The 24,187-nt window shown below is 52.3% G+C and overlaps 8 protein-coding genes across 8 annotated transcripts; 4 read left to right on the top strand and 4 right to left on the bottom strand.

Annotated features, from left to right (window-relative positions):
• Nucleotides 1–960: 960 nt before the first annotated feature.
• On the top strand, nt 961–2,899 carry PpBr36_07527 (uncharacterized protein; the record flags this gene model as incomplete). The annotated part of the gene is made up of 2 exons (XM_029894664.1): nt 961–1,492; nt 1,605–2,899. 2 exons carry the CDS (start codon nt 961–963, stop codon nt 2,897–2,899), a joined length of 1,827 nt encoding a protein of 608 aa, XP_029748613.1.
• A 972-nt stretch (nt 2,900–3,871) lies between these two features.
• PpBr36_07526 (uncharacterized protein) lies at nt 3,872–5,092 on the bottom strand (the record flags this gene model as incomplete). Its single annotated transcript, XM_029894663.1, has 3 exons — nt 3,872–4,834; nt 4,963–4,976; nt 5,071–5,092. The coding sequence occupies 3 exons, from the start codon at nt 5,090–5,092 to the stop codon at nt 3,872–3,874; spliced, it is 999 nt and encodes a 332-aa protein (XP_029748202.1).
• Nucleotides 5,093–6,129: 1,037 nt separating this feature from the next.
• Nucleotides 6,130–7,551, top strand: PpBr36_07525 (uncharacterized protein; the record flags this gene model as incomplete). The annotated part of the gene is made up of 1 exon (XM_029894662.1): nt 6,130–7,551. The coding sequence occupies one exon, from the start codon at nt 6,130–6,132 to the stop codon at nt 7,549–7,551; it is 1,422 nt and encodes a 473-aa protein (XP_029747977.1).
• A 419-nt stretch (nt 7,552–7,970) lies between these two features.
• PpBr36_07524 (uncharacterized protein) lies at nt 7,971–9,936 on the bottom strand (the record flags this gene model as incomplete). Its single annotated transcript, XM_029894661.1, has 4 exons — nt 7,971–8,443; nt 8,529–9,306; nt 9,402–9,527; nt 9,661–9,936. The coding sequence occupies 4 exons, from the start codon at nt 9,934–9,936 to the stop codon at nt 7,971–7,973; spliced, it is 1,653 nt and encodes a 550-aa protein (XP_029748596.1).
• A 4,075-nt stretch (nt 9,937–14,011) lies between these two features.
• On the bottom strand, nt 14,012–16,135 carry PpBr36_07523 (uncharacterized protein; the record flags this gene model as incomplete). Its single annotated transcript, XM_029894660.1, has 1 exon — nt 14,012–16,135. One exon carries the CDS (start codon nt 16,133–16,135, stop codon nt 14,012–14,014), a length of 2,124 nt encoding a protein of 707 aa, XP_029748234.1.
• Nucleotides 16,136–18,026: 1,891 nt separating this feature from the next.
• Nucleotides 18,027–19,807, top strand: PpBr36_07522 (uncharacterized protein; the record flags this gene model as incomplete). Its single annotated transcript, XM_029894659.1, has 7 exons — nt 18,027–18,108; nt 18,188–18,469; nt 18,568–18,666; nt 18,728–19,024; nt 19,094–19,134; nt 19,207–19,352; nt 19,459–19,807. The coding sequence occupies 7 exons, from the start codon at nt 18,027–18,029 to the stop codon at nt 19,805–19,807; spliced, it is 1,296 nt and encodes a 431-aa protein (XP_029748618.1).
• Nucleotides 19,808–20,675: 868 nt separating this feature from the next.
• Nucleotides 20,676–21,932, bottom strand: PpBr36_07521 (uncharacterized protein; the record flags this gene model as incomplete). The annotated part of the gene is made up of 4 exons (XM_029894658.1): nt 20,676–20,740; nt 20,809–21,469; nt 21,570–21,673; nt 21,803–21,932. 4 exons carry the CDS (start codon nt 21,930–21,932, stop codon nt 20,676–20,678), a joined length of 960 nt encoding a protein of 319 aa, XP_029748617.1.
• A 477-nt stretch (nt 21,933–22,409) lies between these two features.
• Nucleotides 22,410–23,487, top strand: PpBr36_07520 (uncharacterized protein; the record flags this gene model as incomplete). The annotated part of the gene is made up of 4 exons (XM_029894657.1): nt 22,410–22,412; nt 22,687–22,900; nt 23,084–23,271; nt 23,332–23,487. 4 exons carry the CDS (start codon nt 22,410–22,412, stop codon nt 23,485–23,487), a joined length of 561 nt encoding a protein of 186 aa, XP_029748615.1.
• Between the last annotated feature and the right edge of the window lie 700 nt (nt 23,488–24,187).

Here is a 24,187-nt window from a genome sequence, read left to right as displayed (position 1 = left end):
GGTGGATTATGGAGAGCTTTCTTGGCTCTTTTCCCACACAACAGGGTACTTGCACTCCGGAGTCGGTACCCTTGGTGGAGAGGTGAGCAACAAACACATACCCTACCTACCATTTCTACCATTCATGCCATGCCATGCCATGCGTTGCCCCATACCCTGGCGTTGCTCTGCCCTGCCCTGTCGTGCCCTGCCCTGCCCGCGCCCCCCTGCCGGTCTACCACGGTGCTGTCTCCTCTTGTCTTGGGGGATAATAGTCAGTGAAAAGTAGTGGGAGTAATAGTGGACACAGACACACACACACACACACTCACACACTCACACACGCACCCCTACACCCACCTACACCCCCCGTCAGGCCTGGCGAGCAAATGTACCTCCCCGATGGATGTATGTGCTTGTTGCCCACTACGCCTCCTCTACTCTGTTTGGTCTGCCCTACAGCAATCGCGTACCCTTGACTTGAGGCCCGGCTTAGTTTCTTTTCTACCTTATTTCGTGAGGAACCATACCTGTGCAAGACATGCCACCATCGCGTCTAATCCATCTATATAGCTTCCTGGGGGCCGCCCTCGTTTCTCGTCCCGCTCCCTCTCTGACCTCACTTACACCACCACCAACAACAACACCATCGTGACAACAGCCTTCTGAGCTGAACTGAACCGCCTTCACTTTAGTTCTTATGTTCAGCCACCAAAAAGGATAGTAGTTGTCCTCGACATTCGTTTATACTTTGATCTCATTGCTCGCTTTCACTGGCTATTCGGCGACATCATACAAAGCCAAGCTTGGGATTTTAGTTTACAACCAACAACAACACCGAAGAACAGCTCCCCATTGCGGCTGGGTTAGACGGCATCAATAAAATCACTAAAAAAGGCCAACAACCGCCTTTTCCTCGGCCTGAGTTCGTCGCCCTGGACTTGGTTGCCTGCACCTCTCACCCTTCATACAACACCCGCTATGCCATCATATAGGCAACACATCGACCACGAAGACTTCGCCATGATGTACCCGGATCCACCCCATAGCGCTTTTACTGCCACCTCTAACAGCATGGACCACCTCAACCTGTCACCAGAGTCCTACTACCCAAGGCAACAACAGCAGGACTTCCATCCCACCATGACCTTCGACACTCATGCGCTCTACGCCGACGTCGCTGGTGTTCAGTCCTATGGTAACAACCCTGGTCTTTCTCCCAGCATCTATGCCGATGATGCTTGTGCCCCGGGTCTCCATCATTTACACTCGGCTCCCCCGTCCGTCGACTCTGCACCCTCTTCCGCAGTTGGATCACCGCGCTCTGCCCATGGTCAACCGCAATCCGTAACAGAATGGCCTTCCCACGGCAACCTCATGCCTGGCATTGTGGGCCACGGCGACTTCTACTCAACGCAAGAGTACTCGTACTCGACAGGTGCTCCGCAGGCTATGGATGAATTTTCCGCGTTCGAGTACGCCCAGCAATCACATGCCAAGCCAGGATTTGTGGGTGAGTTGACACGATTTCCTAGGGTCTCTGGGCCCTCCGCCCCGCGCTCTTCTGCTGTTGCTGCCTGGCTCTCCTTGTCCTTCGCGCAAGCTAACAAGCTTCCTCGACCCAGCAGACCCTACACTTATCCATCCTGGCATGCAAAACTTTGAATCCTCATACCCACCCCCGCCATCATCAGGCTACCCAACATCACCTGGCCTGACTACCGGCTCTCCTCAGCACCGGAACGGCAGCATATCACCACTGCCTTACCTGCCCAACAGCAACTACCATCATCAGCAACAGCATTTCGGCCAGTTCCCTGCCGGCTTGGAGACGCGTCGCCAGAGCATTCACTCGTTCGTTTCCGGCTACTCGGCTGCAGCAGAGCCACAATTCAGCGGCGATGAGGCCGCCAAGGAGAAGCAGCGTTGCCCACACCCGGAATGCGGCAAGATCTTCAAGGATCTCAAGGCGCACATGCTCACCCACCAGACGGAGCGTCCTGAAAAGTGCCCCATCCAGACATGCGACTATCACATCAAGGGATTCGCGCGCAAATATGATAAGAACCGCCACACCCTGACGCACTACAAGGGAACCATGGTGTGCGGCTTCTGTCCTGGGTCAGGTTCGGCGGCGGAGAAGTCTTTCAACCGCGCCGATGTCTTCAAGAGGCACCTGACGGCCGTGCACGGCGTTGAGCAAACGCCTCCTAACAGCCGCAAGAAGTCTGGCTCAGGCGCAGCAGCCAAGAAGCTTTCTAGCTACGCTCCCGACGCAACCGGCAAGTGCAGCACCTGCTCAGGTACATTCAACAACGCGCAAGAGTTCTACGAGCATCTGGACGACTGTGTGCTGCGTATCGTACAGCAGGAGGACCCGGCCGAAGCGATCAACGCCAAGAGGCTGGCCGAGGTGGCCGACGACAAGGAGGTCCACACGACGTTGGAGAAGAACAACCTGCCGACGGCGACCATGACGACGTCGATGGAGAACGAGGACGAGGACGAAGACATGATGGACGACGAGGACCTTCCCTCGCCAGGCACATCAAACAAGCGCTCAAAGGCCACACGAGGCATGACGAGCTCACGCATCGGCATCACTCCTCCGCAGGCCAAGCGTCGCAAGGGCCGCCGCGACTACCCAACGTCGTGGGGCTTCGACAAGGGGCAGATGAACCTCAAGAAGAGAACCATTACGGCTTTTGATGGCCCGCGTCGCCTGAACAAGGACGAGTTCTGGGTCCCCACCGACAAGGAGGTCAGGATCAACCTGCTCGACGGCAAGTCATATGTCACCGACGTCGACGTTCGGACCCTGGAGCGGGCGAACGGCTTCCACAATGCCACCGATGCCGAGAAGGGATACTGGGACAGTGAGAACCCTGCAGCTGAGCAGATGATGCTCAGGGGCTTGTGATGGGCGCGCCTGAAAAGAAAAGAAAAAAAAAAGTCGTTGTTGGTTCTCTTTTTTTGGGGGGGCAATTTGCCTCGGTGCCACCCTACTCACACTTGAGGGCTTTGTATAATTTGGGACTGGGTATTAATGGGAGGGTGGAGGGGAGTTTTGGGTGTTATTCTTATACCATCATGGCCACGTTCATGCGGTCTCACGATACCCTGTGTCTTGTTTTTCTTTACATCATCATCTTGATCGCTCTGTTACTCATTGCGAGACAAGCCTGTACTTGGAAGGTAATTCTTTATTTGCTATTTACGTGTAACGACCTCACCTGATACCTGATATACTACTACCAAAAGAATCTTTTCAACTCCAAACTTGTCTAATCTCAATGATGCATGGTGAATGGGCGACTTGTTCTTGACCGTGACGGAGCCACCAGCTCCCATCACACGCTAGGTGAGGTTGGTATTGCTTTCTCGCAGTACCCAACAGTCCGAGGGTGATGAAAAGAGGAATCCTCGCTACGGCTGTCTCACACGGTTGAGATTTCTGCATGAGCCAGCTTGATCTGACCCGGCCATCGGATTGATCTACGTGTTTTATTTTCTTCCGGTGTCGCAAAGATTCTTTGGGGTTCTTGTTTCGGTGGTCCGAGGAAGAAGAAAAACAAAAAAAAAAAGACGCCAGGTTGGGACAGTGACCGTTGTGGCATTCCGTCAAAACAGGATTCTGCACCATCCAAAGAGGAATAAATCCTTGAAGAGCGGCAAGCCATCTGGCAGCCTCTTACGTTACCCACCCCATCTGCTGAAAGAAAGAAGTGCCAAGTACTTTTATCCCCCGCGAGGATGCAGAGGACATTTGGTGGGTATCCTTTACGCCGCCCTTTGCTGTTCTATCCGAGCTCCATAGTACTAATAATAATAATAATAATAAAGGGTAAAAACAGGAAAAATGCCAAAACCAAACTCTTCATCTGCCTTGGTTTCAACCAGCCATCTCGAAGTCGCCTCCGCCACCGGCACTCCTCTTCCTCTCGGACCTGTCCCCTATCCTCTTGACCATCTTCTGTTTCGCCTGCTCGACCCACTTGTCATAGGCCTCATTTCCGCCGCTGCCGCCGCCCTCGTTGACCTTGGCGGCCACAACGCCACGCAGCACCTCGCCGGCAAAGCCGACAAAGTTGTGCCTGCGCAGGGCGTTCTCGAAGCGCCACTCGCGGCGCTTCCTCCGCTCGCGCTCGGCGGCCTCGGCGTCGCCCAGCTCGGCGGCGCGCAGGCGCAGGTCCCGGCACATGGCGAGCAGGTTGAAGCGAATCTCTGAGGACTCGTAGCGCTGCATGCGGCGCTGCAGGACGGCCATGACCTTGTTGGCGAAATCTTCGCCGTCGGTGCCGTCGCAGGGTCCGTGGCTGATGGGCGCGGGCTGCAGGCCGTCAAGCTCCCAGAGGCGGCCGGCGGCGGCGGTGTAGGCGATGAAGTGGAAGGCGTCCTCCGAGTCGGCGTCGGCGGGCCGCGCAGTCTCGTCGGCAAAGGGGGAGGAGCGCGCGAAGCTGTTGTGAACCCCGCGGATCAGGTCCGAGTTGGAAAGGGCTTCACCGCGGAACTCGGCGGGTAAGGGCATGGTGAACTCCCTAAAGTCGGACAGGGCCGGGCCGATCTCGACGTCGGCGGTTCGGTTGAGCAGGACGGATAGCAGGGCCTGCGTGCCGCACGCGTTCTGGATGGTCTGGCTCGCGAAGAAGAGGGTGCCATCATCGGCGGCGTCGTGGTCGAAGTCGCCGTCGAGGGGCTTCTCGGCGCGGTATGGTTGGTCGGTCGGGTACTTGAAGAGGAAGATGACACCGTAGACGGGGTGGAGCGAGGCCAGGGATTCGGGCTCGAGGGTCAGGAGCTCCTCGAACTGTACGCCCTTGACACCAAGTTCTTCGAGGAGGTACGTGAAGACGCCCTATATGTAATGGGGCAGAGGGTCAGTCATGTGGCGGGATGGTCGTCATGCGCACGCAGCGGGCGGGTTCGGTCCAGGATCGCGGCGTGTGCTTGTCTCGGGAGTTGGAACTTCATGTTGCCACATACCGCATCAGACTCGACTATAAGAAGTCAGTTGGTAGCTAGTCCAGTAGAAGATACGAGCACTTGTTCAAGCGATGATGGTTGATTGATTGGTTCATGAGGTAGACTCACTGGTATTCCACCCTCCACTCATCTTGAAGATGTCTCCCAGGTTAGGAGCTAGTAATTTGCCTGTGCGCGAAGTTGGCAGAGTAGATGACCTCCAAACTTGATGGCCAGCGAGTGAGTATAGCGCGCGCAGTCAAGGTCTGAGTGATGTCGTTGTACGACAAATTTGCAGCAAATAAGGTACTAAAGCTTCCTTGGCTCAGCTGGAACACTAAAAGCTGAAGGTAAGCAGTAGCTGGATGCACCTAAGCCTTAGCCTTGGTCCTAATTGGCCATTGAGCTTGGGACGACCCGCAAAGAATATCCATCCCCGCGTCTCTTGGTGAGAAAGCTGCTGCAAATCGATAAGAGATAAGATCCTCAAGAGACAAGACAAGATAAGATGGCTGGTAAGGGCACCGGTCAATTGGAGAGAGCTCCTGTGGATCCCGTTTGCGTGGGGACCCTGACATCATTGCATTGCCATTGCAATTGAAATTAGCGATGCTATTTTACAACTCGTATTCTTAACCCCACAAGCTGCGGTTGCATCAACAACAAATAAAGAACTGCTCTTGTTTTCTTCTCAAGGGCCCCCTGCCCACTGTTGAATATGACGGCATTGACTATTTCAGGGTCTCGCTCCGATCCCTACCAGATCCGGCCAGATGATAGTGGGTGGCCGCGTCTACCAAATTTTCACAGCATGACATGTGCATGTAGGCTTGGGGACCGCGATGTGCGATATATGAAGTTGCTTGACGCTCGTCGTCTGATCTTTACTGATGCATGACGAGCTTGCTTTTGACTAGCATCCTGCTAGCTAGTCATACCATTTGACATCTCGCCCTATCAAGCGCCTGTCTCACCTAACGGGCGGCCTACTATAACCTAGGTCTATGTGGATAGGATAGGTGACGGCAGGTAGTTTTTCTCTCTTTCCCTCTCTCTCTCTCTCTCTCTCTCTCTCTCTCTCTCTCTCTCTCTCTCTCTCTCTCTCTACCTCGCACTGGTCAAACGCAGGAGCTCGCCCTCAAAATCTCTCATTTCCTTCACAGCACTCTACGTAGTGTCTGCTCCAACATGGCATCACTCAAGACCCTTCTCGGTCTACTTCTCTTGGCCATCCCATCTCTGGCCTCGAGCCTCGACTCCGAGTACTCCTTCAACCCTCTCCACCACCTCGCCGGCATAGCGCCCTACTTTGAGCCGCTGGACCCGCCGAGATCTCCAGACGCACCGCAGGGCTGCACCGTGACGCGTGCCGCTTACCTCAGCCGCCATGCCGCCATCTACGCCAACGACTTTGACTATGAGGAGTACATGGAGCCCTTCATCTCCAAGTGGAAGAACCAATCCTCTGTAGACTGGGCCCGGATCCCCTCACTCAGCTTCCTAGCTCACTGGGAGCCGCCTGTCACCGAGGCAGAGGCATCCCTCCTGACCAGGATGGGCAAGCTCGAGGCCTCAAGGCTCGGCGTTGACCTCAGCTTCCGCTACCCGAACCTCAGCCTACCCCAGCACGTGTGGACCTCGTCTGCTAAACGCACCTTTGAGTCGGCCAAGTCCCTTGTACGCGGCTTCCAGCGCGAGGATAACACCATCCGCGTCGTCAGCATCTACGAGGGCAAGGAGTCTGGTGCCAACAGCCTAACGCCCTACAAGGCCTGCCCGGCCTACTCGGGCTCCACCGGCAGCGAGCAGAGCCAGGTGTACCAGGAGAAGTTTGCCAAGCCCATCAAGGCTCGCTTCAACGCCGCAGCTCCTGGGTTCAACTTCACCACCAAGGACGTGTTTGGTATGATGCAGCTCTGTGGCTACGAATCCATCATTCGAGGCCGCTCCAAGTTTTGCGACCTCGACCTCTTCGGCCCGGACGACTGGCTAGGTTGGGAGTACTCGGAGGACATCCGATACCACTACAACGTCGGCTACGGCTTCCCCGCCGCCGGCTACATCGGCCTGCCTTGGCTGCAGGCGACGGCCGACCTGATGACGCGCGACGGCGGCCCTGACGCCGAGGACCTGTACATCAGCTTCACGCACCGTGAGCTCCCGCCCATGGTCATGGTCGCCATGGGCCTGTTCAACAACTCGCAATTTGGCGGTTCCGAAGCCACCATCAACGCCACCATGCCCTCGGACACCGAAAACCCGCACCGCGCCTGGCGCTCCTCTCACATCGTCCCCTTCCTGACCAACATCGCCCTCGAGCGTCTCGAGTGCTCCGGCAGCTACGGCTTCGACAACGGCCAGTACTATCGCGTCCTGGTCAACAGCTCGCCCCAACTGATTCCAGGTTGCAACGACGGGCCGGGCACGAGCTGCTCCAAGGCCGGGTTTGAGCAGTATGTCAAGGAGAGGGCCGATCGGTTCAAGGGTTTCTCGGAGAAGTGCGGCGTGTCTTACAAGAACTCGACGGATACGATGACGCTCTACACCGACGGAAAGGCCGGGGACGGCAGTTTTGTTGGAAAGCGCTATATTGCATTCCCACAGGAATAAACTTGTGCCATTCAAGACGTTGAGACGACAAGACAAGAGCTTATATATAATATACCTAAATAATAGAAGTTGTTAATAATATCGGATGTCCTTTTGATATTGTGGCGATTGTCCTTAATTGTATGCTTACAATGACCAATGACCCAAGAATCAAGCCTTGAACTGTAATTACCTGCTCGCTCGCTCGGCCAGTACCAAGAATGCAGGCACTGCCACTTGCAACCGCTGACTATCAGGACCGCCAGTCCAACAGCACAACGACAAATCACGAATTCATGTGCAGATTTTCTTTTCTTTTCTTTCTTTCTTTCTTTTTTTTTTTTCGCTGCCCAGTGTGAAGAATCCCGTGTTTTATTGGACCTCTAAAACTATACACAGCCAAAGAAAAAAAGAAAAAAGAAAAAAAAAAAGATCACGCCTCAATAGTCGGCGCACTCCCTCCTCCGGAACTGCACCTCGCCATTTGGGTTCGGGACTTTGGACATCATCATGGTGAAGGGTTTGGGCCTCCCCTCGCCCGGCTTGAGGCGGAACTCGTAGTTTCTCAAAAAATAGGCCAGCAGCAGCTTGATCTCGGTGCAGGCAAAGAACCGACCGGGGCAGGCGTGCCTGCCGCCGCCAAAGTTGACGTTTGTGTCGCCGATGGCCGTGAACTGGTGGTGCCTGGCTGAATCCTCGTCGCCGGAACCGCTGCCGCCGTCCCGGATGCTGTCTTGCTCTTGTTGCCGCTGGCGGAGCTTGTAGAAGCGCATCGGGTCAAACGTGTCGGGGGACTGGTAAAATGCCTCGTCGCGTGAGATGCCCGCCTGTGGGACGAGCAGCTTCGTCCCCGGTGGCAGGTAGGTGCCGTCGGATAGAGATATAGGCTTCAGGACTTTGCGGTGGAAGCCGACTGTTGGTTGTCAAGTGGTCAGCATTTTTTTCTTCTTTCCTATATTGTCTTGTGTGCATTTTCGTGGTCAGAAAGAGCAGCTTACTGAGATTGCCTCGCAGCCGCTGCACCTCCTTCATGAGACTATCCATCTTTTTCAACATCAAAAGCTTCTCCTTGGTCCAGTCACTCCCTGGCGCCCCCGTAGCGTACGCAGCCTCCACCTCGGCCCGCAGTTCGTCCTGCAGATCCTGGTTCTCGGCAAGGTCGAAGATGCAGTCGACGATTATGTTGTTAGTCCCGTGGCCGCTGGCCATGGCAAGCATGAGCTGCAGTTGGGCATGGACAGCAATGTCGGTCCGGTCGTTATCGGAGAGGGACTCGAGCAGCCAAGAAATCATGTCTGCGGGCGCCTCATAGCCGGGGAAGTTCTCCTTGTCTCGCATTCGCTGGTCGATGATAGGTTTCAACAAGCTGCCGGCCTTGTCAAGATCGGCAGCCGTGCGTCGCACATCGGGAACGAGGTACTGTCCTATCGGGCGCAGAAACTGCGGCATGAACTGCAGCTTGGCCACAGACATGAACACGTGCACGACAAAGTTGATGTTGGTCTCGACCCAGTCCTCAAGACGGTTGATTTCTGGTCCCACAAAGATGCGCCCGGCCATGCGAGTCACTGCACGGAGCGTAAAGGGCTGTATCTTCAAGGTTGTCCAATCGCGACACTCGGGAAACTCTTCAGCCACCAAGACGTCGATCTCCTCTTTCAATCGCGGCACGATAGTGGTGTGGGTTGCGTTCTGGGCAAGCTTGGTTTTCACCAAAGCCGCCAACAGGTCGCCATTGTTGGCGAAATGAAAGTGGGTATATTCGCTCAACATTGCCTGCGCAGATCCGTTAGTGACGATGCCTATGTTGACGATTATCCACGAGGGATTGTATCCTTATCCAGTCTCATCTAGGGATATAGTATTCGTACCTCACACATGGCCGCGGTTGCGCTCAGCGTCTCTTCAGGCAGGCTTTTCAGCTCTGCCACAAACGCCGGTGGTAGTACCAGCTGCATGCCTTCTGTTGCTCTGATCAGGTAGACTCTGCCGTGAAACTGCCAACACAAAAGCCACGGTTAGTCGCAAAAACAAGACAGCAAGTACCATATCGCTGTCAACTCATCGAGAAACCCTTATCTAATGCGTATGACTGCTCACGTAAGGACCAACCATATCGAAGTAACTAACCTTGTTGTAGCTTCCAATGATCTGGGCCTCGGCGTCAAACATCCATTTCCATAGCGAGGCCTTGTAATAAGGCGCATCGACATGACTCCTCCTGGCGTTTTGCTGCAGTTTGAAAAAGTATGCGCCTAATAATATGCATGCCAATGCGATATAGTAGCTGAGATGGTGAAATTGTGTGCTGATTTGATCACTGGTGGGGGCTTCCAGAGCTGCGTCCATCTTTGAGAAGAAACTATATCTTCCAAAGATGGCGGAGGAGTGGTTCGCCATCTGCATATCTAAGTCGTGTCAAGCCACCGGGATAGATAGTCTCCTTTGATCGGGGTGAGCCTCGTCGCTCTCAACAGCAGCGCTGCTCTCGTCAAGCAGCCACCTTCGGATTTCAAGTAAACATGTGTTGCCAAGACCCTAGAGATAACCTTTGAATAGGTTGAGTTGATTATAACTGATGTATTGTACTGGCCGTCCAACAGCGCGCACGGGGTTTTGTCGTTCGATCAAGTGATGACAGGGGGATTAATATGCAGTCAATGTCAGAGTATTAGTGTAATAAGCAACGATCACCACCCGGGCAGATACGCGCATGTAATGATATGATAGCTGTGAGTTGAAATATGACGAAGAAAAAGAAAGAAAAGAAAAAGAGAGTCAAAAGCTCAAGTTACAGCCAATGTACGTTTGCCGGCTGAGGAAATAAAGAGAATGGGAAGGAATAAGAAAATAAAAATGAAAGGAAAAACAAACAAACGGCACCCCAAAGCTCAACACCATCTAGGTAGGCAATGCTGGAGATGAAGGAGAGAGGAAACGAAGAGGGGGAAAAAATGCAAAAACTAAGAAAAGAACACAAACGATAGTCGGGATTTGCATGAGAAACACGGATGCCAAAGAAATCTGGAGACGAGCCAAGGAGGCATGCAAGGTATGGTATCCAAAGGTGGACAATAAGGCGGCCGCAGAGCCCCTAGACTAGGGTCTGGAGCAAGGATGAATATCACGCTGTTGCAAGATCCCGGCACGGGTGCGGGGGTACTTGACAGCGGGTAGCCTCTTCAACATTGGGTATCTCGTTCTCTATACAGTCCGTTTTGCGTGCCGCCGGATTGCCCACATCCCTTTCGGCGCTATTATTCCTTGCTGTCATGAGTTGTCGTGTGCCTGCGTGGTTACTGTACAGTACATATTAATGTATAGTAGGCATCTTTTTTTTTTGTGATGTTGTTTCGCCGGACCCACGATCTGCTGCCAACGTGGTTTTGACATGGCAGCGGGTCGGTCAGGCGAACAGAAAAGAGAGAAAGAGGGAGAAGAAAGATCAAAAAGGAACCCAATAGACTGGTATCGTATTATCTACCCATTCATTGTTCATGGGTACATCCTGGGGTTGACCATTGGCACAAGTTCCCATTGACTGAAGCTTGTCCAGCAACGTGAAAGTATGCCCGGGGCTGTTTTCTCAGTTTCGTCTGCACAGCAACGGAGAGGTGATCTGGCATAGACAAATTGGGCTAATGTATAACACTGTAGTGTTGTAGGGTAGCAGTTGATGCGTTTTGTCTACTCGCTTGCCCGCTTATTTCGCTTCCCGGGTTCCACGGCGCAGTAGTGTGTTCTGGGCCCCGGTTCATGATGATTTCCCTCCCAACAGTTACAATGGTGCAAAACAAAAAAGGGACCATGGAAGTTTTGTGATCTGCTTCGTTCGGGGGGAAATTGGGAAAGGGTGATCCACTTGGCGGACCTTTCTCGATCCAGGGTGAAACAAAGCAAACCAAAAGGGTGGAGTGGAGTTTGACCGATCACGTAACCGTCACGTGCGGTGTCGCTGATTGGAGAATTCCCCGGGCTGGATTTCCATCTGCGGAAGGAGAGACCTTGGACGACGGGTTCCGTCAGTGGGGAACCGGCCCGGACGATTTGTGTCACAGCCCCCTTTTGAGAGGAAAACCTTCCGTCTCTTTGGTGGATCGCTTCTTCTCTTAGCCAACCGTGATAAATATGATTCACTGCTGACCAGACATGTTGGTTATAAGCCAGTTATTATGGCACATATACAGTGATCAATTGGATTTTTTTTTTTTTTTTTAAAAAAAAGGACCAATGTATTCCTCTTCCCCTATATTTACATGTTTTCCATCAGGTATCCCCAGCATATCAATCTCATCGCTCTTCGGGGCTGTCTCGGACATGATCCACCATCGCAAACCAGCAGATCCGTCTTACGCATCTGACGATATCACCAGGACAAGCCTTGCTCATAATTCCGCGAGAAAGAAAAAAAAAAAGAAAGAATCCGCAGTCTGCCCGATAGGGCTTCCTGTACCCACTCTCGCACTTGTTTGAATGCCACATGGAAAGCTGCCATTCACGTTTCATTGAGTGACGCGCTGAGGGCTTGGGATATATTACCACCGCGTGTCTTCCCGTTGAGGAAGGTTACCCGAGACACTGGCAGGCACTGCTTTCTCTTCAGAATGTTGCCAAAAGTGCAAAGTATATGTACTGCCATCTCAAATCGTGACATAAAATTGTTTTGTGCCGTCGTGATGCCATTACCCACATCGGCTAATTGCCCTTAACCCACCCCCAAACCTGGGCTGCCAAGATTTCCATCCGACATACTGGTCTAGCGTGACAAGCGTAAATTTACCCTGTTGCTTAATTCCACTTGGCAAAATTTCTGTTCCTGGCGCACCCCCTTTCTTTTTTTCCCCCCGACCAACAAGTGTGAATGAATCTCAATCTCCAAACGGCTCGAGTCGCAGAAACAAAGAACTTCGGGAGAAAACCGTTTGAGAGCTCGTCGGTTTGGGCTGACTAGGGCGCATTGACGCACTAAGAAAAGCCTCTTACAATACAATACATTCCCACGAACCAGCAGCGATCATAATAACAATACTACAACCTATTTGTATGGAGAACAGGATGAACAGTGTTATTTTCTTCACTTAACTCATTCAGTTCTTGCTATTCCATACTTTTATTTTTAGTAACCCTTCTATCAACTTCCCTTATATTACTTACAGATGGTTGAGCCGCATTGTACGAAGCGATTATGCTTGTTATGAAAAGGCTGCGGCTCCGTGCCCCCAGAATATGCATGCGTATACTTCCCTTCATAGTAAGCAGGGGCGATCCAAGGCAACCAAAACCGCTTAATCCCATCCACACCCGCAATGTGCTGGAACAAAATTCTCTCCCGCTCGCCCGAGTATTCCGCGCGTCGCCCCGTCTTACGGAACTCAGCTCCCCCCNNNNAAAAAAAAAAAAAAAAAACTATCTCATCTGAGAACTGACAAGAGGCTGGGTTCGGGCAGCACCAACATCTTAGGGTTGGAAAAACCGTCTCGGCCCGCCCCGAGCGTTGAAGTCAAGCGCAAATGGTGCATTGTTTTTGCCATTCTATCAAGACTTTTTTTCCCCTCCTAGATGCGATATCATTCTAGAGATGGCAAACGCGACTGCATCGATCCAAGCTCCATCAAGGTTGAGTCTGCAGCCTTCCATTCATCTAGCAGCAAGGGAGCAGTTAGCAATACGCCGCAACGTCAGCACTGTTGGCAGACGTATCCAATGGCAAGCACGTCTTGGAGCGGTATCCCTGGACCTACAGACCGGAGACGACCGGTGAGGCGCTGCCAAATGAAGTCGCTCCACGACCTTGTTGGGTGGTGTGCCCAACAAGACTTGGTGCGGTGACACGACTTACTGAGTTGGATGTCACATGGAGCAGTGCATCCTGCACCTCTCCATTGGCCGCACTTTAGCCAGACCTATATGACCGGTCGGGCTTCATGTCTTGACCAGTTTTTGGGTGCTCGGCAAATCGGGAAGAATAGCCTCACGCCTGAATAAACTGATGTCCTTTTGTTGCACTAAAAAGCACAGCCAAAAGACGAAAGCTCCCGTCAATGACTAATGCCAGTGACTTCGGTAAATATAGCCTGCAACACCTTTGGTATCCCTCTAGTTGTGCTGTACACGCTTCCATTTCAATATACCCCGGAGAAGTAACCCTCTAGCTTGCCGTTTTCCCAGAATCTAATCCCAACTTTTCAATCCTGCTGTATGGGTATCTAACGTTGCGCCATGCCACAATTCTACTAAACACGCTATAGATATGTTGACTACTCAAGTGACAAAAAAAAAACAAATAGAATAAACAAGATAGAAAAGGGGTAGACAAGATGGAATGATAGGCAGAAGCAAGAGAAGAGTAGTAAGGTTGAAGCCCAACACGGCAACTTAGAAATTCGAAATTCAAGAATGGGCGAAGGAGAACGGCCAGTGCCGATGCGCTGCGAGAGCCAGACAGATGCCCATAAGTAGTCAGATTGCAATAACATGCACACTAGACAGAACGATGGCTCGGGACACGAGCGGCTGTTTGGCTGTCGACATGTGGTCTCCATCTTTGGCCCAAGTCGCTCTGCATAGACGATGGTGGTTCAATGACAGAGTTTCGTCTACTCAAAACAGCAATGTCACGAATGAACTCAGCTGATACATCGGCGCTGGCGTCTGCGGCAGCTCTAGGAGCACTGTCACCCTCATCATCTTGCGACCGAAGCGTCGACGTGCGGGGCCCATCGAAGACCTCCTCGGGAATGTTGAAAGCATCGTCTCTGGTCCAGAATCTTGCGATGTCGTATTGCCAGGCTGCCCAGTTTGCGATCCTGCTCAAACTGAGGGTCGTCATGGACACCATCAGGAGCACGAGCATCTCGAGAGTGCTGGTGCGCAGCTTGTGCATCAGCCAGCGATTAATAAAATCGGCCTTTTTGGAAGGGTCCGCGTTGAGGATTAGATTCTCGATGTTGATCTCCTTCACGTATCGCTGCACCTCGCGGTTCTTTCGCACAGCTGTGTCATCTTGAACAGCATTTGCTGGTACCTGTCTTTTCACCATCTGTACGGCATCTTTCAATGCCCTTTGAGCGGGTTTCTCTTCCAAAACATGCTTCGGATCCGAAAGAAGGACAAAAAATCTCGGGTTCCTGAGGCTGAGAGGGTCATTTGGCCACTTGGGCGGAGGCTTGGGTATAAAACCTGGTCGAACGATGGGAACAAAAGCTCGGCCATTAAAAATGGGATCGGCCATTTCTTCTTCGACCTGCTCCGTGGGCAAGCCCAAAGCAATGTTTATGTCGTATTCATAGCTCGGTTCGGGGTACCTTGGCATCGCGCCTCGCTCGATGCACAACGATTTCAAGTGACAAATCTCGGCCACGATACCTGCCACAATCTGGTCAAATTCCTTTTCCCGTTGCTCGAAACCCTTGAGAAAGTCCACATCTTCTTCCTCAACATTGTATTTACGGGCCAATATGTCAATATTTGTTGGGTCCCTTAGCTGCTTTTCAAAAACCGCAGTGTCTTCGGGGCGGATCTCGAACACCGTGTCATCGTCCACTTGTTCTTGGCGTTCCCGCGCCAATGCGGCGAGATGCTTGACTGTGACCAGCCGGACGATGTAGTTTCGCTCCAATATGAGATTCTCTAGCTCTTCTTCTTCCACCTTCTTTCTGGCTGCGGCTTTCAGGAGTCTAGAGTATAAAGGATGGTAATCCTGAGCAAGGTCGGCCCTGATGCCCCTGAGTGAGGCACTGGAGGGCAAATCCTGCTGTGTCTCCTTCTTCGGCAGAATTTTCCCGACGGTGGGCCTCGCCAATCCTCCTGCGGCCTCGAGCTGACTCCTGTACACTTGCTGTAAAAAATCCTCTTCTGCCCGCTCCAGGCCAACTTCTTCACGACTTAAATCTCCCTCCAGTTCCTCGAGGTCGCTCTGGAGCATAGAGTGTTTTGAGCGCTCCTCCTGAATATTATTAAAAAGGGTAAGAAGATCCTTCTTGGTTTCGGATGATTCTTCCGCATTCGATACTGTCGAATCTTGAAAAAGTACCCTCCGGACCTGGTTCAGGAAGAGGTTATCTGCCTGTGTGACTTGGAGTTCTGAGGTCTTGAGGCTCTGTCGAAGAACCTCCTTTTTCTTTCTCAGCTTAGATCTAGTTTTGCGGCGAGCAGCAAGCTTCTCCCATAACTTCTTGGCAACAGCATCCTGTTCCTGTTGGTCTCCGACTTGCTCGTCATTCTCGTGACCATCCCCCAAAAGGGATTTCGAATCTGGGGAAGGGTCACTAAGGGGAGCGGACTTGTCGGAAGTTGAACTTGAAGCAGGGCCGTCTCGGGGACTCTTATGAGCATGTCCCGACCCATTTTTGGTTTCTTGCACCGCCTCTGCGTTTGTGTTTTCATCAGAAGACAATGATGGTGATGACGACGACGACGATGATATTGATGACCCGGAAGGATTTGAGAGCGGTTTGACGAAGTGAAATATTCGAGCAGCAACAGTTGTGGGATCAAACCCCCGGCGTAACCCAAGAGTGAAACTATCCTCGGGATTATCTTGAATGTTGTGGGTAGCGGTGAAGTTCAGCATGGTTTCTCGCTTGATATTCTTGCGAGCCGCCATGGCGTCGCCCACGAACTACTAATGGACGTCAAGTCGAGTGGGAATTGAAGGTGATGAATGAGGGCGGCGTCTTCCAGAAGCCCGTTTTTAAGCAAACAGCAGCATGGATCGGGCGCTTGGGTGATTTCGAAAATTTCCAAAAAAAAAAAAAACAAAAAAAAAAAAAACGCAATGACACAAGACCCCGTCGAGACGAATTAAAGGCGGATGTGGTATAACCAACAACCGACCAACCAGCCGACTGGGCGAGCTCAGAGACAAACGACCAGTGCAAGTGCAGCGTTTAAAGTGACGACTCGATTGGCCGAAAGATGATATGAAAATAACATTCGTCCTGCCTACTCCATATGTATGTATCTGTGTAATCATGAGAAGTTACAGTGAAAGAACGACCGACCAGTGCCACATGCCAACCAGGAGGACATGGAAGGAGAACATGGGAGACCTGCCTCGTAATGGTAGCCCAGGAGGAGAAAGGCAGTGGGGCGCGGGAAGGAAGTGGGTTCTGTCTGGCGGATGATTGTGGGCCGATCTTGCTTGATGGACTGGACCGGTTGTGATTTATGATGGTGACAGGGGTGCACTTTAGCGGACACTTTAGCAGCCTGTCCAACCCTGCCTTGCCTGAACTTGAATGGCTACCGTAGACTAGCTGTTGAGATCTCGTCACCACAAAAGCAACTTGGGTCGAAAGCTACCTATCAATTACTTCGTACAATCATCTCTGTTATTCAACAATCCATATCTATCTACAGCCGCAACAGGTCAAGTTTTGTCTTTTCGCTGCGATGAGCATCTACCGCCATCTCGACAGCCTGTCCCGAGCATGGTACGCCACATCACCGAACATGACCCTGCTTCATAGAAGCAAGGAGATTGGTGCGCCGTGATGATGGTTGCAACGGCTGGGATTGTTTGCTCCGAGGAGAGGATTCATTGGGACTGTAACACAGGTCATCATCTAATTCCTGACTGATTGCAGGTTTCGGGCCAGTCTCCTATTCCATCCACCCTCCACAAGGTAGGTTGTTGGTTGTGATCGAGATAGCTTTTATGAGAGAGAGAGAGAGAGTGTGTGTGTCTACACCACCGTCTGCCAGCCGTCCCACCCACACAAACTCGCAAATTATGGCCTGCTGACTCTCCTGGACCACTCCCGCGTAATAATTTTCTAATCGTTACCGCCGTTCCGTTCCTCCACACCCGGATCTAAATAGGCCCCCAATCTTTCGGACCAACCGTCTAAGTCGGTCCCGTCCGGAATTGGAGAGCCGCCTGAAGTCTATTACCAAGTATGGTCGTTTCTTTGACCACGTCAACGCGCCGATGGACACCACCACCAACTGCATGCAGTTTCATGCTCAGCTCTTTGCCGAATACAGAAACATATTGGCTTCATAGTCCACTGCTCTGGGAATTCAGCCCACCCTTGTTATCTCGTTGACACCCTTCAGCGAATGGGTTGGCACTTAGCCGCTGCACTGAGGTTGAATCTCGACTGGATGATAGCCATCTTTAATCTGTCGCGCGTCTTGCTTCAATATGCTTGCGCCCCACATTCTGCTCTGCCCTGGCCCCTACTACAACTTGGCTAATGAAATACTCCTGTTTCGGCAGCAGAGCCTCATCTTCTGCTCTGCATAGTTTCCCCCTCCGGGACCTTGCCGGTTGAGAACGCTCTGCTATGTTCTTGTGAGCTTAAAGGTGCCCCTGGACGTCCGCTAGCCACTCCAAACTCTCCGCTCCACATTTATTCTCAGTATCACCGCCTTGCCAAACATCCCTTCCTCGGTTGGCAATACCATACCCTCTCACACACTCATGTGCACTGCATTGCCTGTTACGTGAGCCTTTTGCCAATCAGCAATCTCAAGATCTACGTATAAAAGACATGGCCTCTCGAGCCAAGTCTAAAAGTAAACGGAGTGGGGACAAGCGCGAGCATTCGTCACGTAGCAACGTGACCGAGACCGGTATGTGATAGCACCGTTTCATATATGACCAAGCCTGGACCAATAAATCAGCGGTAATTAACTTGGTGCTATCTTTCAGCCTACTATGACGAAGGCTACGGAGACCAAAACTTGGAACAGACTGGCCCATATGATGAAGGATATGAAGAGGGCAACTATGAAACCTGCACAGTCTACGAGAACCATGTGGACGATGCAGACAAGACACCTCGCTCTAAGAAGTCCAAGAATGAAGAACCGTCGACGTCGTATGAGGAGTCCACTGATGGAGGTGCTCACGAAGCCACCGCGGCCATGTTAGAGCTGGCGATAACCAATGAAACATTCATTGACTATGCAAATGAGGCCGGAGCTCAGGAAGGTAAGCAACACATCACCCTTGATTCCTCAGCTCGCCTCAAACAAGCCCTCTCTCTCTCTCATACCCTTGTTCTTTTTATCTGACCCATCGTCTTGCAGACGAGGCTTACGATGAACCACATGGATCCAAGAGTAAGGGAAAGGAGAAGCAGACTGCTGAAGTCGAGGAAGATTACGAGTATGAAGAGCCGGCTGAATGTGAGTGAATCAGCTTATGACTATGGACCTTGAGGGGACAGATCATTAACGGGAACATCAGCGATCACCTATGTCAAACCACACAAGCAGGTGACATTCGGCGAGAAAAATGACCACGAGGGCCAGTCTCATGACTACCAAGAAGAAGAGGGGTACAAGAATGTGATAGAGCTCAGCAAGAGAGACGCCTACTCGCTGGACCAAGTTGGGGAGTCATCGACTGCAGCTATCGATACCTACCATGACAGCTATGCAGAGGAACCTTACCACGAAGAAGTGGCGGAACCCGACCCTCTAGTCAATGCTCCCAAAGGGCCTAGGCTTTCGGGATCGAGGCAGCCTCGCATTGTAGACTCTCGTCAGAAGCCCTCTCAGAAATCCCCAGTTCCGTTCGCTTCCAAGGGGCGCTGACTTTCCCATCATATAGGATTTCAAATATATGATTCGTCATACTTTTACCCTGGAGCTGTAAGCCCTTGGGTTTTGTTCTGTAACGGCTGTGAATGGCTTTAAATATCTAACCTGGCTTTGAACGTTTAGGTGTTCAAGACTCTATGGCCCGAGCCAATGGGAACCTCCTCACGTTACACGACTGTCGTGGAAGCAGAGGAGAAGGGGAAAGCTATTCATGTCTCGACTCGTCGTTTCATAATCATCGGGAACTCGGACAACCAGTCCTACTGCGTGTGAGTATTATCCCAACCATGGAGGTTGCGAGGCGACGCTGCTGCCGTTGTCCAGGACACTTGTTGGTACCAAAAGTTTCGCTGAACACAACTCTGCTCCGGACAGACCAATCTTCACCTATGGAAAAAAGGGCTGTAGGAAGCCGGGCGTGAAGCCCCATAGACACGGCATAATATACAACGGGGAGACCCCACCCAAGCCACTCAAAAACGAGCCAGAGCTCGGCTACCCTCCGGTGAGGTTGTACTTGGAGGAAAACCAGGTCTTGCTTGGTGAATCGCGAGTCAACTACTCGATTTTATGCACGGTGCAGCACAACGTCAAGGCCCTCTTCATTGGCTTTATCAGCGAGGAAGACCTGAGGAACGTCGCGCAAATGGCCGTGTACTCTATCTTGGACGAGGCTAGGGATAGGCCCTCTAAGCCCCCCAAAGACCGCCGAAAGGCAAAATAAAGCCCCACGAACCTCTCCTCCTACCCCTTACGTTTGCATCGCGACAATGCGCGATGCTTAAAGTTGGCCTGAGCTCTCCCCCCATCGCCTGATCCGGAGGGATGCGGAAGCAGGTTGCACATGACTCTGGGAACCCAATCAACGTTTATGTGACAGATGGTTCAAGGATATGGGCTTACGACGTTACGACAATGACTTAGCTTTCTGACTGTCTTGTATTCTTTGTCTCCTTGTTTCCTTGACTTCATGTTTCTTATACCGCCCGAGCACACAAGGGCGGATGCTGATAACGGCCTCATGGTAAAGCATAGCTAAGAAAGTTAGTTGGCCGTGCGGGACATACTTGTTGAATTCATGTTATTTCCAGTCTCTACTAGTCTAGCACTTATGTGTCCCTTGCCACTTGAATAAATATCACGCCGTCTTATTACAACGCAAAAAAAACTGACCGAGTGAGAAAAGATTAAGAGAAAGAAAGCAGAAAAAAGACCTGTGCATGACGGGACCAGTGTTGTACCTGCAGATAACGCGCAGATTCCCTGCCAAGTGGATCATTAGGTTCAATGCAGATGGGTGGAATACTCCAATACCTTGTGACAACTGAAAAAGAAAAAAAGGAGAGAGAATCGGACGCGGAGTTTCAGAGTTCAAGTGTGTAGTTGAATATCCCAGAAAACGCCTTTTACGCCTTCCCCTGAAGCCAAAACTAAGAACACAGATTAAGCGAGACAAACAACCAAACCGTCGAAACACCTCATCAAGATGACCCCAATGAAGAAAGAAGGATATATGAACAGAGTGTGGCTCAAGATGATGCAGGGAAACCGTGGTATTTTCTTTTCTTTTCTTTCGCAGCCATTCGTCACAATCATTCGATAAATTCCCTCTGCTGGTAAACAGCCGTAACCATGGCGTGATCACGCTCGTACGGCTCTGTAACACGGGATATGTCAGTAATCTCTAGGCAGTGGTCGACTCAAGATCAACGAGATCATGCTTACCGAGTGTCAGCTGCTCCTTGGGGAAGAACTTCTCTGCCCTCAACTTCTCAACTTCTGACGCAAAAACCTCCTCTGCGGGGGCCGTGCTGTCAATACAGTTGGCCTTGATGGAGATACAGGTGCCGCCGCCCTTCTTGAGGAACAAGCTGGCGTTCAGGGCAACGATACGGGCCTGGTCGGGCTGGGCAACGTCGGCAAAGATGCAATCGACCATGGGCACGACCATGCGGTACTTGAGCGGGTGACGAGCATCCTCAACGATGGGGATGACGTTGGTCCTCTTGGTAGCCATGTTGATCAAATCACGACCAGACCTGTGGCTGAACTCGACAGCGTAGACGTTGCCGGTGGGACCGACAAGGTCGGCGACGTGGGAGACCGAGGTACCGGAAGCAGCACCCAGGTACAGAACCTTGGCGCCGGGCTTCATGAAGATGTTGTCCATACCACCAAGGATACCAGCTGCCAGCTTGCTGCGGAAGGGGTTCCAGATGCGGTACTCGGTCTTGGTCGCGGGTGTGTCGTCGTCGCCCTTGTTGCTGTTCTCGACGGCGATGCGCTTCTCGCCGTAGACGGACTCGCCAGGGACAAGGTTGATGGTCGCAAGCAGATCCTCCTTGCCACCACGGGCGACGAAGACGCCCTTGTGACGGTGAGGCTCCTGAAGACAGTGAATCAAAGGTCAGGACTCCTTGGCTTGGCAGATTGTGTGAAGTTCGAGCCGAATCGCGATTCAACTCGCAGAAACAAGATGTACTCACAACTATGACCTTCTTTCCACCAGCAGCACCGGCCTTGCCACCACGGCCACCTCCGCGTCCTCCCCTTGCAGGGCCTCCGCGTCCGCGAGCACCTCCACGGCCACCTGTTTTGAGAAGCTTGTGTGAGCATTGCGCGCTGGGCACCATAGGGAAGAAACCCGCTAAAAGGGAGCAGGCCGCTCCGACTCCTATCCCAAAAAGCAAGCGCGAATCTGTGCCAGTAAGTGACTAACCTCCACGTCCACCACGGTCACCACCGCGGAAGCTGCCACCTCCGCGGCCACCACCGCGTCCACCGCGATCGCCGCCTCGGAAGCCACCGCCGCCACGAGGAGCGCCGCGACCCCTGGGTGTGAATGCCATCTTGTTTCTAAATAAAATGTATGTTTCTCGGAACAGAATTGATCGGAAGCACCGCGTTTAAGTGCTGCCAGAGAATTGCGGCGTAAAGCAATTCGTGGTTAAGCAGGCAGCTTTCGTAAAATTTCGTAGGAGCTCCAGTTATTTTTTTTTTTTTTTCTCTTCGAAGCTTCACTTGGGACAAATTTTTTTCGGCTGCATCGAAGCTGGAGGAGGTCCAGTTGTTCCCCACATCCTGAACTTTTTGGTGGAGCCGCACCCCCTCCCTCGGCGTCAACAAAATCCGGTCCGAAAATTTTCGATTTCTCTGTAGGGTTCCTCAGCCCTAGGTTTTTTGGCGGGCGGGATCGAGCAAGCGGGTCCGCCTCCCAATCGTGCGAAAAGTCAACTGCCCTCCCAAAGAACGACAACATCGCGAACCCATCTACATTTGCTGCCCATTCGAAAGCCGTCAATCAGTCACTAACCCAAACAGCAAAGATGGTACGTACGACTATGTTGCCGCATGATCTCTTCCGCCGCCGAATTTGTCGAAGTTCTCAAAGTGTGCCGTCGATTGCCCCCGGATGCTGTTGAGGCAGGGCCAACTGCTGCGTCAAGAAAAAAGGTGGAAAACTTTCACCGTGATGTTTGGTTGGTGGGCAGCCGGCAGACGAGGGGCAACGACGGACACGATACAACAAACGACGAACCGACGATAAAAAGCCTCTGACAGAGCAGATTGCTGACGCTGTCTGCCATGTTTTTCGATAAATAGGTCCGATACGGAGCTACCGAGATTGAGACGGCCAAGTCGGCCCGCGCCCGCGGCTCGTACCTGCGTGTCTCTTTCAAGAACACCCGCGAGACTGCCCAGGCCATCAACGGCTGGAAGCTGCACCGCGCCGTCAAGTTCCTCGAGAACGTCCAGGAGAAGAAGGAGGCTGTCCCCATGCGCCGGTACGCCGGCAGCACCGGTCGCTGCGCCCAAGGTACGACAAAAAGCTGAGCCAAATTACGACTACTGGGGCTTTACTCTTTGTGGATGATCCTCGGGGCTACTCGATTCGAGTAAATCCCGGGGACTCATTCATCCCGGGAATATGGCGAGCCGGGAAGTCTTGGATGGATTTGGGAGAGGGGGCTAATATGCTAACCTCGACAATCACGAACAGGCAAGCAGTTCGGTGTCTCCAAGGCCCGCTGGCCCACCAAGTCTGCCGAGTTCCTCCTCGGTCTCCTGAAGAACGCTGAGGCCAACGCCGACGCCAAGGGCCTCGACACTGGCAACCTTGTTGTCAAGCACATCCAGGTCAACCAGGCCCCCAAGCAGCGCCGCCGGACGTACCGTGCCCACGGTCGTGTACGTAGTCCCCCGATCATCCTTTGACAAGTCGAGGACCACAACTGACCCTCTTCGCAGATCAACCCCTACATGTCCTGCCCCTGCCACATCGAGCTCATCCTGACGGAGCAGGAGGAGGCTGTTGAGAAGTCTGACGCTGTTACCGACCGCAACGAGCACCTTACATCAAGGCAGCGTGGCGCTCGCGTCCGCAAGGCCCTCACCGCCGCATAAGCGGATCATCTTTTTTTTGACGAAAGGGACTGATGGACACGGACGGGACAGGGCTGTTTCGGCACATTGCATTGTTTCTTGCTGGGGTTTGACGGTCGGTAGCAAAAGAAGAACTACTCGGCCATCACAGACGAACAATGCATTTTCTCTCTTGGGCGACGGTTATGGAAATGCGGCGTGGCGCGGTTGCACAACTGGGAACGGATGTTTAATTCCCATCTTTTCGCGCTTTTTTCCCTCCCACTTGTTTTTAGGGTCAACCGGTGTTGTATCTGAGCATGGCATTCGGGGAATCAAAATTCAATGCTTTCTGGTAAATTAGGAGACTTCACGTTGCTGAAGCTACGAGAGGGATACCGAGACCTCAGGCACATACCCACGAGGAATAGACTTATGATGAACAACAGCCCCTCTCGTTCGCGGGTATGAAACCGTCTTGTTCCGACTCGTGTGTGCGAGAGAGCATCTTTGTGTCCGGCCATCACTTAGGCACATGCCATTGTGACTAGCTGTTAGTCTCAAATTCGGGGGCTTCCAGTCCCAGGGCTACCGACGGCGCATTGGGTATTAGTAACAATGTAGTAAGTGCATCCACGTTCTCGTTGCGGTCTATCCGAGTTTAAAGCTCGGTGTCCAAAAAGGATGGAAGTGTAGGGTATTGCTGAAGCGATAGTGAAAAGCATCCTAAAAGATGAGTTTG

The sequence above is a fragment of the Pyricularia pennisetigena genome, chromosome 1 (genome assembly GCF_004337985.1).
Source record: "Pyricularia pennisetigena strain Br36 chromosome 1, whole genome shotgun sequence".
NCBI lineage: Eukaryota > Fungi > Ascomycota > Sordariomycetes > Magnaporthales > Pyriculariaceae > Pyricularia > Pyricularia pennisetigena.
The sequence above is the reverse complement of the archived record's forward strand: the minus strand, read 5'-3'. Positions and strand labels throughout refer to the sequence as shown.